General features: G+C 38.6%; 1 protein-coding gene across 4 annotated transcripts in view; it reads right to left on the bottom strand.

Moving 5' to 3' along the window:
- RABGEF1 (RAB guanine nucleotide exchange factor 1) overlaps nucleotides 1-13,752 on the bottom strand; it is a 45,318-nt gene that overhangs the window by 24,392 nt on the left and 7,174 nt on the right. Inside the window, exon 3 of one of the 4 annotated variants that reach the window (XM_008057973.2) lies at nucleotides 2,698-2,864. The exons of 2 other annotated variants lie outside the window; for them this stretch is intronic. In XM_008057973.2, the coding sequence (XP_008056164.1) occupies nucleotides 2,698-2,864 (167 nt within the window). Of the gene's footprint in view, nucleotides 1-2,697; nucleotides 2,868-13,752 lie in introns of all 4 variants that reach the window. One more of the 4 variants, XM_008057972.2, reaches the window with a different exon arrangement.

Below are 13,752 nucleotides of genomic sequence, written 5' to 3'. Positions count from 1 at the left end.
CTCATTAAGTTAGAGAATATGATTTTCTAGTTATGATGGGAGAGGTTAACACCTAGTATGGTCTATGTAATACCTTAAAATTACCCTGGGCACATAAGGCTCTGTCCAGATGACAATGGAAATCTATATATCTTTCATCTAATGAGTGACCATATATATCTCTGAATCCATAGTTGCTTTTGACTAATTTGAAGCTTGGTTCTTATACAGTGGGATTCCTAAATTCAAATTATATTGTAAAGATAAAAAGTTCAAATAACTAAACTTTGCTAATTCTACTCAGTTTAGGAAGAATTATCATGTCATGGCAATGTTCCATGGGGCAGTTTTAAATAGATAAGAACGAATTTTCGGCCGGGTGCAGTGAGTGGTTCGGTCTGTGATCCCAGCACTTTGGGAGGCTGAGGTGAGAGGATTGCCTGAGTCTGGGGGCTCGAGACCAGCCTGGGCAACTTGGTGAGACCTCATCTCTACAATAAAAATCACAAAAACCAGCTGGGCATGGTGGCATGCATCTGTAGGTCCAGCTACTTGGAAGGCTGAGGTGGAAGGATTGCCTAAGCCCAGCAGGTCGAGGTTGTGGTGGCTGTGAGCATGCCACTGCACTCCAGCCTGGGCAACAAGAGTGAGACTCCAACTCAAAAAACAAGCAAACAAATAAATAAATAATGAATTTTCATATGAAATAGGTTCTCAGAATAAGATCTCAAAGTTTTCTTGGTGAGACTAACATTAGGTTAGGGTTTTTGAGCAGTTTTGATAAACTGAGTGCAAAGGGCACCTTACACTACTACATACTTCACAACCTCACAGGAACCACCCCAAGATGGAATTAATCAATTCTTTCAAGAAATTTATATTATTAGTGAGTTGAAGTCAGTTAGGTTAGGTTAGCTCAGATGCAAAAAAGTCCTTATTTTATTTATTTATTTAAAAGGATATTAACCTGCAGCCAAAGGGTTTCCCTAGAGACATTTAGTTTTAAAAACATGTGTTCAAAATTAGGTATCTGCCAGGCATCATACTAAGACACTAAAGATACATGAGATACATTCATAGGACTTGGCCACTTAACCATAAAACACTTGGTATTAGTACAGAAATGAGAAATATGTTACACAGTGGCTCTTAAAAGGATTCTTGACCTTCATGCATGAAGTTAAAAAAACAGAGAGAGAGAGAGATAAAACAGGAGGAATCTGAGACCATATCCAGGTCTCTGATATCAACTAGTGATGCCTTGTACCTGTACGAGTTAATGACTTCTTTACTTCAGTTTATTGATTTAAAAAGTCAACTAAATTACAGAGCAAAGGCACAATATGCTTCTGAGCAAAAGAAAAACAAATCCAAGATGAGCAATTTTCTGAAATATAGTAGTATACAGTATGAATATATTACAGTATATATGCTAATTTTTATAGACATCCTGTGAACATTCAAATAAACTCAAGAATAAATAACTATAAAACCTCAGTTTTTATTACAAAATGAAAATTGTGCATTATATGAACTCTGAATTTTTCCATATTAAGGAATCTATCATTGCTTCTAATTTAAAAAAAAAGACAGTTTGTTCACTTTAACTCTAAATGTCACTATTTGCTCACAAATACTTAGAAAAAAGAGAATTGCTTACTTACACAGTGTAATTATACTTCTTTTTTATTTTTTAAGCGTAAAAAATCAGATTTATTGAGTATGTTGCAAGGAAGCAGTGGGCAGAAAAAAATAGCTGTCCATGTAATTATACTTCTAAAGAGCAAGAAAGAAAGCTTATTTTCTCCTTTACAAAATGAATCAATACTAAAATATTCTGATAGAAGTCCACTGCATATTAGCCTAGCGATATCTGACCATAGCTAGAAGATAACTAAGCTTCTATCTTGCTGTTAAATACCCTGCTGTTTTCCGAATTCCCTCTGTTTTCCTAATTCCCTCTTCCTTTCTCTCTAATACTACCTTACTTCGTAGATGGGGCTTTTAGAGCTAATTCTGAATTTAATGGTGATAGAATGTTACAACAGAACAGAAATTCCTTTCTGGGGGCAGTCTTATGAATTACTGCCACTGAAATTGTGGGTTATAATTTATGGGTGAAAGACACAGGTGTGGAAGTCACAAGTTCTAGTTCTGACACTGGCAAAATCTGTGTAACCTTGGAGAAGTCACTTAACCTCTTTGGGTCTCAACTTTCTCATCTATAAAATAAAGCAGACTGGAATTTGATAGTTACTAGGGTCCCTTTCAGTGTCTAAATTCTGTCTTTTCTCTAACTAAACAAGAAAAAAATTAAGATTCAAAATACAAAAAAAACCCCCAAAACAAAAAACAAAACCCTGAAATTACTGCTACTGGTCTAACAATTGTTATATAGAGTTAAGGGTCTATTATGACAGTTTATATGATTTATGAGGTCACAAGTTAGGAAGTACATAATTTACTAAAGTACACAATTTAAGTGACTTTGATTTTAGAATTTCCCCACAAATATGATCCAAATACCACTGAGTTGCAGTGGAAAAGTACTAACCTGGGACTCAGGTTTTAACTTGGTTCAGACGCTTTTCTTAGGTAAATTAACATCTCTTGGTCTTGATTTTCTCATGTGTAAGATGACAAGGTTGCACTATATTATCTCTAAGACCTTTCCTAAAACCAAAACTCTTATGTTTTAAGGGGTTATTTTCAACCTACCCTTTTGTAATGCATTCCTTCCATAAACAGCTTGGTCTGTTTATAGATTTCTTGGCCTGTCTTGTGGAAGGTCTTGAGAAATTCTATGAACTCCTTAGACACTCTATCCGTTTCAATGCTGGTTTGCCGGTTTATAGAAGGACTGGGAGCTTTTGCTTCCTGAATTTCTGCTGGGAAAATTAAACATAGTAAGTTTCATTATATAAAAAAATCAATGCACAGAATAACTTTAAGTATCTAACCTAAGGTTACTGAAGTTATGTTTAATCAAAGTTAAACTCAAATTTAAATCGTTTTAAGTTAAAGTGTTTGGATGACTTTCCTTAAAGTAAGATAAATTCATTTTACAAATAGCAAGTACAAGTAGACAATACTAAATGATCTAAGAGATATTCCTATTCAAATAAAAGTTGCTCTAATAGTATTTTTTTTAGCCAGAATATATTGTGCTTTGATCTATATATTTAATCACTGATGCTGAAATGGACCATTGTCTCGAACAATCTTCTCAAAGAATGCCCAATTTTATAAAACTAGCCAACAAATAAAATAATCAATAGATGCACAAAAATGTTAGAGTATTTATAAAATGTTAGACAAACTTCCCAAATCCCATTTTGTTTCCAAAAAAGCAAAGGCTAATTTGTTTATGTAGAGACTTGTGATTTTTTACCACCATTCAGTTTGTGAAAGAATGCATCTGAGTAGTAGCTTAATAAGCATGAGAGAGCATAGATTAAAGAGACAAGGAAAGCAAACAATACTTTATCCAACCATTTGGGCATATAACTCTTTCCCCTCTTCAAATAAATATACTGAAAGGAAAATAGGGCCTTTACAGAAGAGAGATAAAGGTGTAATAGCAGCTAGTGTAGGCTTTCAGACAGTATAAACTATCACTTGGTTTGTGATCACATTTTAAGCCTCCTGATTTTGAACTATGCTCTCTACTTCAACACCTATAAAGAAATAAAATACTTTATACCCACACGATTCCCCCATACACACAAAAAGATACTTTTAAAATCTTATTATTAAAGATAATTTTAAAGTAGCTTAAAATCACCCTATTATAAGATTATAATTTTTTATAATCGTATATTTTGAACTTTAGGACTTGAACTCTTGATTTTATTCCAGAGATAGTTTAATGATGAGGTTGTGATAAGTTCTAAGATAACACAAGCAATATTCCTATAAGAGTGTCTTGTTTATGTAAGTGAGACAAACACATGTAGATTACCTAAAAGAATATACTATCAACTAAAGTAGAGTTCACTTTTCACTTATCATGACATATAACTAGTTATTAAGCTAATAATGCGGATTTATTTGCTTGACTTACGTTCAAATAAAGTAAAAGCATCATTTTCCTCCTAAACTGTTCTACAATAGTCAGCAGAATAAATTACATTTTATATTTATACAAATCAAATATTTGCTTATCTTTTAAATTATCAGGGCTTCCTAACTATGATTCAAAATCTAGAAACCCTAAAAGAGAAGAACTCAATCATATTATAAGAAAAAAAAGCACGTATGAAAAACAATCTACGTATAGTATAGCAAAACACTAAGTCAAAAGTCAAACACAAACCTGAAAAAATGTTTGTAAGTGACAACACAGACATAGGGTTACTCTCCATAAGGACTCCCATAGACAGAGGGGAAAAAAACAAGTCCAACAGGAAAATAGGTAAAGAACACAAGAATGCACAGAAAGATAACATGGATAAGATCTTGATATAGGCCGGGCTTGGTGGCTCAGCCTGTAATCCCAGCACTTTGGGAGGCCAAGGTGAGTAGACAGCCTGAGCCCGCGGGTTCGAGACCAGCCCAGGCAACTTGGTGAGACCTCATCTCTACAATAAAAAAAATAGCCTGGCGTGGTAGCGCGTGCCTGTAGTTCCAGCTACTTGGAAGGCTGAGGCAGGAAAACAAGCCTTCTCATACTAGGTAAGGTGGAATGCAAAATTATATAACTTCAATGGAGGAAAAAAATCATCAAAACTAAAAATGCATTTATCCCATGGCCAAACAATTCGATTTCTCAGATATTGGCTACTGATATACTTGCACATGCACAAAATGAAATATGTACAAGGCCACTCATTTTAGTATTAGTTGTAATTGCAAGAGACTAGAAACAAGTGGTCACCACTGAAGGACCAAATAGACTGTAACTTAATCAATAAAATGGAATACTATGCAGTTTTAAAATTAAAAATGTATACTTCTTATGTACTGACATGAAAATAGCTCATAAACATATTGCTATTAAAAAAAGGGAGGGCTTAAGCCGGGCACGGTGGCTCATGCCTGTAATCCTAGCACTTTGAGAGGCAGAAGCAAGAGGATTGCCTGAGTCCAGGGGTTCAAGAACAGCCTGGGCAATTTGGTGAGACCTCATTTCTACAATTAATCAAAAGTTAGCTGGGTGTGATGGCACGCACCTGTGGATCCAGCTACTTGGAAGGTGGACATGGAAGTATCACCTGAGCCTAGCAGTCTGCAGTGGCAATGAGCATGCTACTGCACTCCAGTCTGAGCAACAGAGTGGGACTCCACTCAAAAAAAAAACAACAAGGAAGGGTTACAGTGGATAATGTGACCACTTTTATGGGAGTTTGGGATAAAAATATATGTGTTTTTTTTTTTTTTTGAGTTGGAGTCTCACTCTGTCGCCCAGACTGGAGTGCAGCGGCCGCTCCCGGCCACCGCAGCCTCGACCTGCTGGGCTCCGGCGATCCTTCCGCCTCAGCCTTCCGAGTAGCCGGAATTACAGGCACGCGCTACCACACCTGGCTGATTTTTTGATTTACTGTAGAAATGAGATCTCGCTGTCCAGGGGTCTCAAATCTGCGGGCTCAAGCAATCCACTCACCTCAGCCTCCCAAAGTCGTGGGATTACAGGCCGAGCCACCGAGCCCGGCTAATATATGTGTTTTATAAATAAGAACAAAAGCACAGATCAGAGAAAGAATCACCTAAGTAAAATGTAGAACAATAACACAAAGTATGAAAGTAAGCAAACTAAGAAGGTTACTGTAAGATTTTTACATGTAAAGTGGTATAATATGATTTGAAAGTAAGTTAAAGATGTATTTTGAAAACCCAGCTGTGGGAATCTGCTGGGGGAGGAGGCACACCTCATTAACAAGGGTATCTGCATAACGAACATTTGTACACCTAACCCTGAATTGTACCCCACATCTTTAAAAGAAAAAAAAAAAAAAAACCCTGAACAGGCTTGGGCATGGTGGCTCATGCCTATAATCCCAGCACTTTGGGAGGCTGGGGTAAGAGGACTGCCTGAGGCCATGGTTTCAGGACCAGTCTGAGCAACTTGGTGAGACCTCATCTCTACAATAAGTCAAAAACTTAGCCGAGCATGGTAGCGTGTGCCTATAGTTCCAGCTACCCGGAAGGCCAAGGTAGAAGGATTGCCTGAACCTAGTAGGTCGACGATGCAGTGGCCATGAGTGTGCCACTGTACTCTAGCCTGAATGACAGAGTGAGATTTCAACTCAAAAAAAAAAGGAATAAAGAGAAAGAAAACACCTGAACAACTGCTAACAAAAACAAAACAAAGAGTTACAGCTAATAAGCTAAAAGTGTAGATAAAGATATGTCTCACAAGAAGGCAAGAAAAAAGGAGGAAAAGAACCAAGACCAAATGGGCTAAACAGCTTTCTGCATCTTGCAAAGAGCAAGACGGTAGGTTTAAACTCTACCTTATTTTTAAAAATTACATTAATTATAAGTAGTCTAAACAGTCCAATTAAAAGTCAGAGATGATCAGATAAGATAAAAAACAAGATCACACCATATGCTGTCTATAAGAAATATACTTTAAATATAAAGATAAGATACAGATATGTTAAAAACTAATGAAAGGAAAAGGATATACCATCTATAAAATCAATCAAAAAGTGCTTAAGTGGTTATATGAATGCTAGACAAAGTAAATTTTTTTTTTTGAGTTGGAGTCTTACTCTTTCACCCAGACTGGAGTGCAGTGGCCGCTCCCGGCCACCACAGCCTCCGGCGATCCTTTCACCTCAGCCTTCCAAGTAGCTGGAACTACTACAGGTACGCGCTGCCAGGCCCGGCTGATTTTTTGATTTATGGTAGAGATGAGGTCTCACCAAGTTGCCCAGGTGGATATCGAACCCGCGGGCTCAGGCAATTCACTCACCTCAGCCTCCCAAAGCGCGGGATTACAGGCTGAGCTACCGAGCCCGGCTACAAAGTAAATTTCAGAACACAGACCATATTACCAAGGACAAATAGGGGCATTTTGTGATGAGAAAGTGTTAATTCTTCAAGAAAATACAGCAATCCTAAATGCATATGCACTAGATAACCCAGCTTCAAAACATGTGAAGCAAAATTTGACAGAACTGATAGGAGAAACAAATCTACAATTACAGCTGGAGATTTCAGTACTCCTCTCTTAGTAACTGATAGAACAGGTGACTTTATTTATTTATTTTTATATCAATAATTTTTATTTTGATATTGTGGGGTACAGTTAAGGGTTAGGTATACAAATATGCTTCATTCAGGCACCCTTGTTGATAAGACAGGGTGCCTGACAGATATTGGCTACTGTTAATCCCACCTCCGTTCCCCTCCCCACCCAATAGTTTCGCACCACTGTCAGTCCTTTTTCTATAGTATTATGATGGATGTTCAAGGTCCGCTATATGAGTGAGAACATGTGATACTCAGATCTTTGTTTCTGTGAGCGGTCACTCAGTATTATAGACTCTAGTTCTATCCAGGTTGCTGCAAAGTTCATGATTTTGCTCTTTTTTATGGCTGCGAAGTATTCCATTGTGTATATGTACCACATTTTTTTAATCCAGTCCTATTTTGATGGACAGTATGGTTGATTCCAGGTTCTTGCTATTGTGAACAATGCTGCAATAAACATACATGTGCAGGTATCTTTTTGATAGAGTGATTTGAGTCCTTCAGAGTATATTCCCAGTAGGGGGATTGTGGACCCCTATCTGTTCCCATACACAAAAATTAACTCTACATGGATCAGAGACCTAAATATAAAACCTCAAACCATAAGAACCTTAGAAAATGCAGGACACACCCTTATGGAAATTGGAACTGGCATCCAATTCCTGAACAAAACCCGAAACCCACAGGCCATAAGAGATAAGAGAGACAAGTGGGACCTCATTAAACAGGTGACTTTAAAAGTCAGTAAGGACCAGGAATGGTGACTCATGCCTGTAATCTCAGCATTTTGGGAGACCACAGTGGGAGAATCACTTGAGCCCAGATCAGCCTGGGCGACACAGTGAAACCTTGTCTCTAACAAAAAATACAAAAATTAGCCAGGTATGGGGGCACACACCTGTAGTGGGAGGCTGATGCGGAAGGGTTACTTTAGTCCAGAATGTCAAGGCTGCAGTGAGCTGGGACTGTGCCACTGCATTCCAGCCTGGGTAACAGAGTGAGAACCTGTCTCAAAAATAAATAAAATAAATATAAAACTAAAAATAAAAGTCAGCAAAGACAGAATACTTTAACAATGCTATCAACCCACGCCTTTGGGAGGCTGAGGTGAGTGGATTGCCTGAGCCCGCGGGGTCGAGACCTGCCTGGGCAGCGAGACCTCATCTCTACAATAAATCAAAAAATCAGCTGGGCATGGTAGCGCATGCCTGTAATTCCAGCTACTTGGAAGGTTGAGGCAGAAGGATCGCCGGAGCCCAGCAGGTCGAGGCTGCAGTGACCGGGAGCGGCCACTGCACTCCAGTCTGGGCGACAGAGTGAGACTCCAACTCAAAAACAAAAACAAAAACAAAACAGTGCTATCAACCAACTTAATCTATCTGACATTTACAGAATATTCCTCCCAATAAAAACAGAATACACATTCCATCTGACTTACTACTTTTAATAATGGTAATAACTTATATATAGTATATACCGATTATGTGCTAAGTACTTTTACCAATGCTGTTTTGTATAATCCTCACAAGACTATTAGATAGTACTTTTATGATATTTACAAATGAGGAAGTAAGACTTGAAGATACTAAGTAACTTGAATAATGTTGCAGTTACTTAAGTAGTGAGGACTAGAAGTTGAACCCAAGTCTGCTGGGCTTCTATTCCAAAGCATGAGCTCTATACTATGCTACAAAAGCCTTCACAGAGGACTGAAGATTCTTCCAAAGAACACCAATCTCTCTGACTTTTAAGGTCTGTAAGTAAATTGGTTTTTTTAAAGTAGGAGTCTCACTCTGTTGCCTAGGCTGGAGTGCAGTGACATGCTCATGGTCTCCACAGCCTCCATCTGCTGGGCTTAGGAGATCCTTCCACCTCAGCCTTCTAAGTAGCTGGAACTACAGGTGTGCACCACCACACTTGGCTGATTTTTTATTGTAGAAATGAGGTCTCACCAAGTTGCCCAGGCTGGTCTCTAACCTGGTCTCAGGCAATTCTCTTGCCTCGGCCTCCCAAAGTGTTGGGATTACAGGCTTGATCCACTGTGCCCAGCCTATAAGCAAATTAATGATAGGAAAACCCTAACCATTTCCTTTATTGCTTTGCTTGTGCACACCTCTCCCATAAGTGCTTCTCCAAAGTGACACTTAAAAAAAAATCCTTTTCAAAAAATATAGATGAAGATTAATTCTATTAGCTAGTTACAAATTAGCATAAGTTACTACTACTTGGTTGTTTTTCTCCCAACTTTCTAAAAATCAACCCCTAGTAAGCAAAAGAATAGAAGTTTAGATTAGAGAGTGGAAAGTAAGGCACAGTTCAGGTGTCTGGTACTTAGGAAGCAAGTTAAGTTGAACAGCCAATGGGTATTCAGTGTGTAAAATGAAAGAAGAAAGAAAGATAGAAAAGAACAATTTCACAACAGTTATAGTTTGGCTAGAGTCCAAATGGCTACTGCTTGTTCTTCAACTTAAAATCATCTTGCGTTTTTAATACAGAAACAAAGTTTGTGTTTCTGTATGGCCAATCATAATTATCAAGATTTCTATTCCTCAATCTAAACTCTCAGTTTAAAAAGTCATCTCATATGCTCTTGAATCATCAATCAATGAGAATGTTCTATATACCAGACACTATACTTTACTATATATTCTCATTAATCCTTAACAATTTTGTTAGGTAGATGGTATTACCATCTTACACATGAATAAACAGATTAGAGAGGTTAAGTCACATTATATTATCCTCTAGGTATTGGGACTGGAGGATACTAGTAAGAGAGAGAGCTGGGATTTGAATCAAGATTTGATTCTCAAGCTCAAATTCTTCTCGACCATACCATAATGTCCTTTTTCTTACAGCATCTAATTATTCCTATTTAAATCAACCAGTGAGTATCATTGAGCACCTACTATATAAAGCTGTTTGAAAGGCTGACCACATATAAACTGAAATTAAATCTCTTTTTTTTTTAGATTGGAAAAAATGGCCTACTTAGACAGTAAATTAGAGAGAAGAGAGAGGAGATAGAGAGAGAGACTCACCTCCCCAAGGTGGGGGAAGGGGCAAAGCTATGAAACGTAGTGGCGGGAGCTCAGAGTCACGTGGACACACCAGAGTTTAGCAAAGCAATGGTCAAATTAAACCTTTAATATACAAGTTAAGCCTGAAACCAAGGCCTTCACCAATAAGTTTACTTGAAGAGCAGCTAATAAAAGTCAGCATAATGTGAAATGTCCATGTCCAAAAAAAGGCTCAACTATCAAAAGAAGATCAAACATCAATACCAAAAAAGAACAGTAAGCATGATTAACACCATTTCTAGTCTGGTAAAAACACATTTTATACCTCAATTTTAAAAAATTTACCAAAAACCCTGTACAGTTCTCAGATCATCTAAATAAAAAAGGGTCAGCTCAGAATATTATAATTCTTCTTTTTTGGTTCTTCTGACTACTGACATAATATGGTCTTAAAGTCTGTAGTATAATAAAACCACCTATATAAAATTAACATAAAGCCACAGGATAAAAACTGTGGAAGAGACTCAAACTCTGCTAAATTGTAGCTATGGTTAGAAATTAACAAATTTGTTGTTTTTAAGTTTGCTTTCACTTCAATAGAGAGCAATTGATTATCTTCATGTCCTGACCCCTGAGACTGATAAACATATTTTTCCTTAAACAATGAGCCTAAGGTCGCACAGATTTTGATGGCATCTAGAGATTTTTTTTGAATTAGAGGCTCATTCTGTTGCCCAGGCTGGAGTGCAGTGGCACACTCATGGCCACCCCAGTGTCGATCTGCCAGGCTCCGGCGATCCTTCCGCCTCAGTCATCCTAGATAGATGATTACAGGGTGTGCTACCATGCCTGGCTAATTTTTTAAACAATTTTATTGTAGAGATGAAGTCTCACCAAGTTGCCTGTGCCGATCTCAAACCCGTGGGCTTAGGTAATTCACTCACCTCAGCCTCCCAAAGTGCTGGGATTAGAGGCTGAGCCACTGAGCCCAGCCTACATCCAGAAGTTTGATCAGCCCTTTCTATGAACAACTTTAGTTTGCAAGGAATCACATCTCTTGCATACCTTCCCACTAAAGCTATCTCTATAATAGCTTACTGCCCATGGGTCAGTATGGTCGTGAGATCTGCTTTACAGATAACCACTCTATTATGAAGCCAAAGGCTGGTGTTTGAAATATTTTTCATACTACACGCAGATGGATCTGTGACCCCACCCAGACCTGGGACACATACCAAACAGCTGTCTCTACTGGTCCTGTGACTCCTCCCAGAAACCGGCTCTTCTAGCTAAGACAGAAGACAGTTTCCACACCTCCCTGACTTCACCCCCAACCCCCCAGCAGTGCCCATTCCCTAGCCACTGCTCATCAAATTATTTTTTTTGAGTTGGAGTCTCACTCCATCGCCCCAACTGGAGTGCAGCGGCACACTCCCGGCCACCGCAGCCTCGACCTGCTGGGCTCCGGCGATCCTTCCACCTCAGCCTTCCGAGTAGCCGGAACTACAGGCACGCGCTACCTGCCTGGCTAATTTTTGATTTGTTGTAAAGATGAGGTCTCGCCAAGTGGCCCGGGTGGGTGTGGAACCCACAGCTCAGGCAATCCACTCACCTCGGCCTCCCAAAGTGCTGGGATTAACAGGCTGAGCCACCGAGCTCGGCCACATTTTTTTTTTTCTTTTTTTTAAGTCAAAGTCTCACTCTGTTGCCCAGGCTGGAGTGTAGTGGCACAATCATGGCTAACCTCAGCCTTAAACTCCTGGGCTCAGGTGATTCTTCCACCTCAGCCTCTGAGTAGCTGGAATTACGGGTGCCTGAAGTGGAGGCAGTCTTGTGACACAGTATTTCTTTTGTTGTTGTTGTTGTTTTTTTGAGTTGGAGTCTCACTCTGTCGCCCAGGCTGGAGTGCAGTGGCCGCTCCCGGCCACCGCAGCCTCGACCTGCTGGGCTCCGGCGATCCTTCCTCCTCAGCCTTCCGAGTAGCCAGAATTACAGGCATGCGCTACCACGCCCGGCTGATTTTTTGATTTATTGTAGAGATGAGGTCTCGCTGCCCAGGCGGGTCTCGAACCCGCAGGCTCAGGCAATCCACTCACCTCAGCCTCCCAAAGGCACGGGATTACAGACTGAGCCACCGAGCCCGGTTGTGACACAGTATTTCATTCGATACTGAGCCCAACCTGTGGGGTCTATGCAAACTACTGCAGTGTCAGAACAGGACTGAATTGGTGAACAATCAGTTGGTATGGGAAAATAAAAGACACCACATATCTGGTGTCAGGGAAAAAACCTCTCATAGTCCAAGGCCATGAAGGTCAGAAGGTCTTGCTGCAAGTATATTTCATTCGATACATCATAAAAGGTGATTTAAAAAGTACTGTTCAGAGTAAAAAAAAAAATGCAAGTGAGCAGGGTTTACTGAAAAAAAGATTGTAAAAACAGGCGGGAGTATAAAATTGTTCCAAATTCAGCTTGAGAAAGTTACCTTGACTACATCTAAGTGCCAGAGACCCTAATGACCAAAGTAGTTACTCTATTAGTAATTTTTTGAAAGGATGTAATTAATGCCATACTTCTATTTAATTAACATGTGAGATTTAGGTCTTGGGACAACACTGACTGTAAGATAATTACAGTTTAATTTTTTAAATATGATTTTGAAGTACCATCAAATCTGCAGAAAAGCTGCAAGACTGTTACAAAGAATTTCTTTATACCCTTAACCCAGATCCTCAAAATTTGAACATTTTGCTACATGTCTGTATTACTTTTTTCTAAACATTTTCAGAGTAGATTGTATGTAGCATGCTCTTTATCCCTTTACTTTATATCAGTATTTCCTAATAACAACAACATTCTTTTACATAAGTACAGTATAATTATTAAATTCCAAAAATTTTCATTTATATAATACTTTAATTTAAAATCCATATTCCAATTTTGTCAATTGTTAAAAAAACCTGACATAGGATCCAATTCAGAGTTACATTGCATTTACTTTAGTCTCCCTTAACTTGAAATATTCCCCATCTTTTCTTTACCTTTCATGACATGAAAGCTTGGAAGACTACAGGACACTTATTGAATGTCCCTCAATTTGAATTTCCCTGCTGTTTTCTTCTGATTGGATTCAGGTTAAATTTTCAGATGTTTTGTTATTCTTAAAGTATCATATCTGGAGGCACATACTATCTATCCTCCCCCCACCATTTTATAGTTACAATTGCTCTATTTGCAATTAATAAGGAATTTGTGGGGAGTTCACATGAGATCATATTTCATAGCTTGTTCCTCAGGAAACTCTCTCCCCTCATCCCAGATTTAGCATTCATTGATGAAACCTGCCTGAGTCAATTCTTACTATGATAACTGTAACCTCTTATTTATTTATGTACTAATTATTTATCTATTTTACTAGTTGAATGAATACATGGTTTATTATTATTATTATTATTTTATTTTATTTTTTTTTTTGAGTTGGAGTCTCACTCTGTCGCCCAGACTAGAGTGCAGTGGCCGCTTCCGGCCACCGCAGCCTTGACCTGCTGGGCTCCGG

The sequence above is a fragment of the Carlito syrichta genome, unplaced genomic scaffold (genome assembly GCF_000164805.1).
Source record: "Carlito syrichta isolate Samal-C Ts95f unplaced genomic scaffold, Tarsius_syrichta-2.0.1 Scaffold303177, whole genome shotgun sequence".
Classification (NCBI taxonomy): Eukaryota; Metazoa; Chordata; class Mammalia; order Primates; family Tarsiidae; genus Carlito; species Carlito syrichta.
This window is presented reverse-complemented; position numbering and strand designations above follow the sequence as displayed.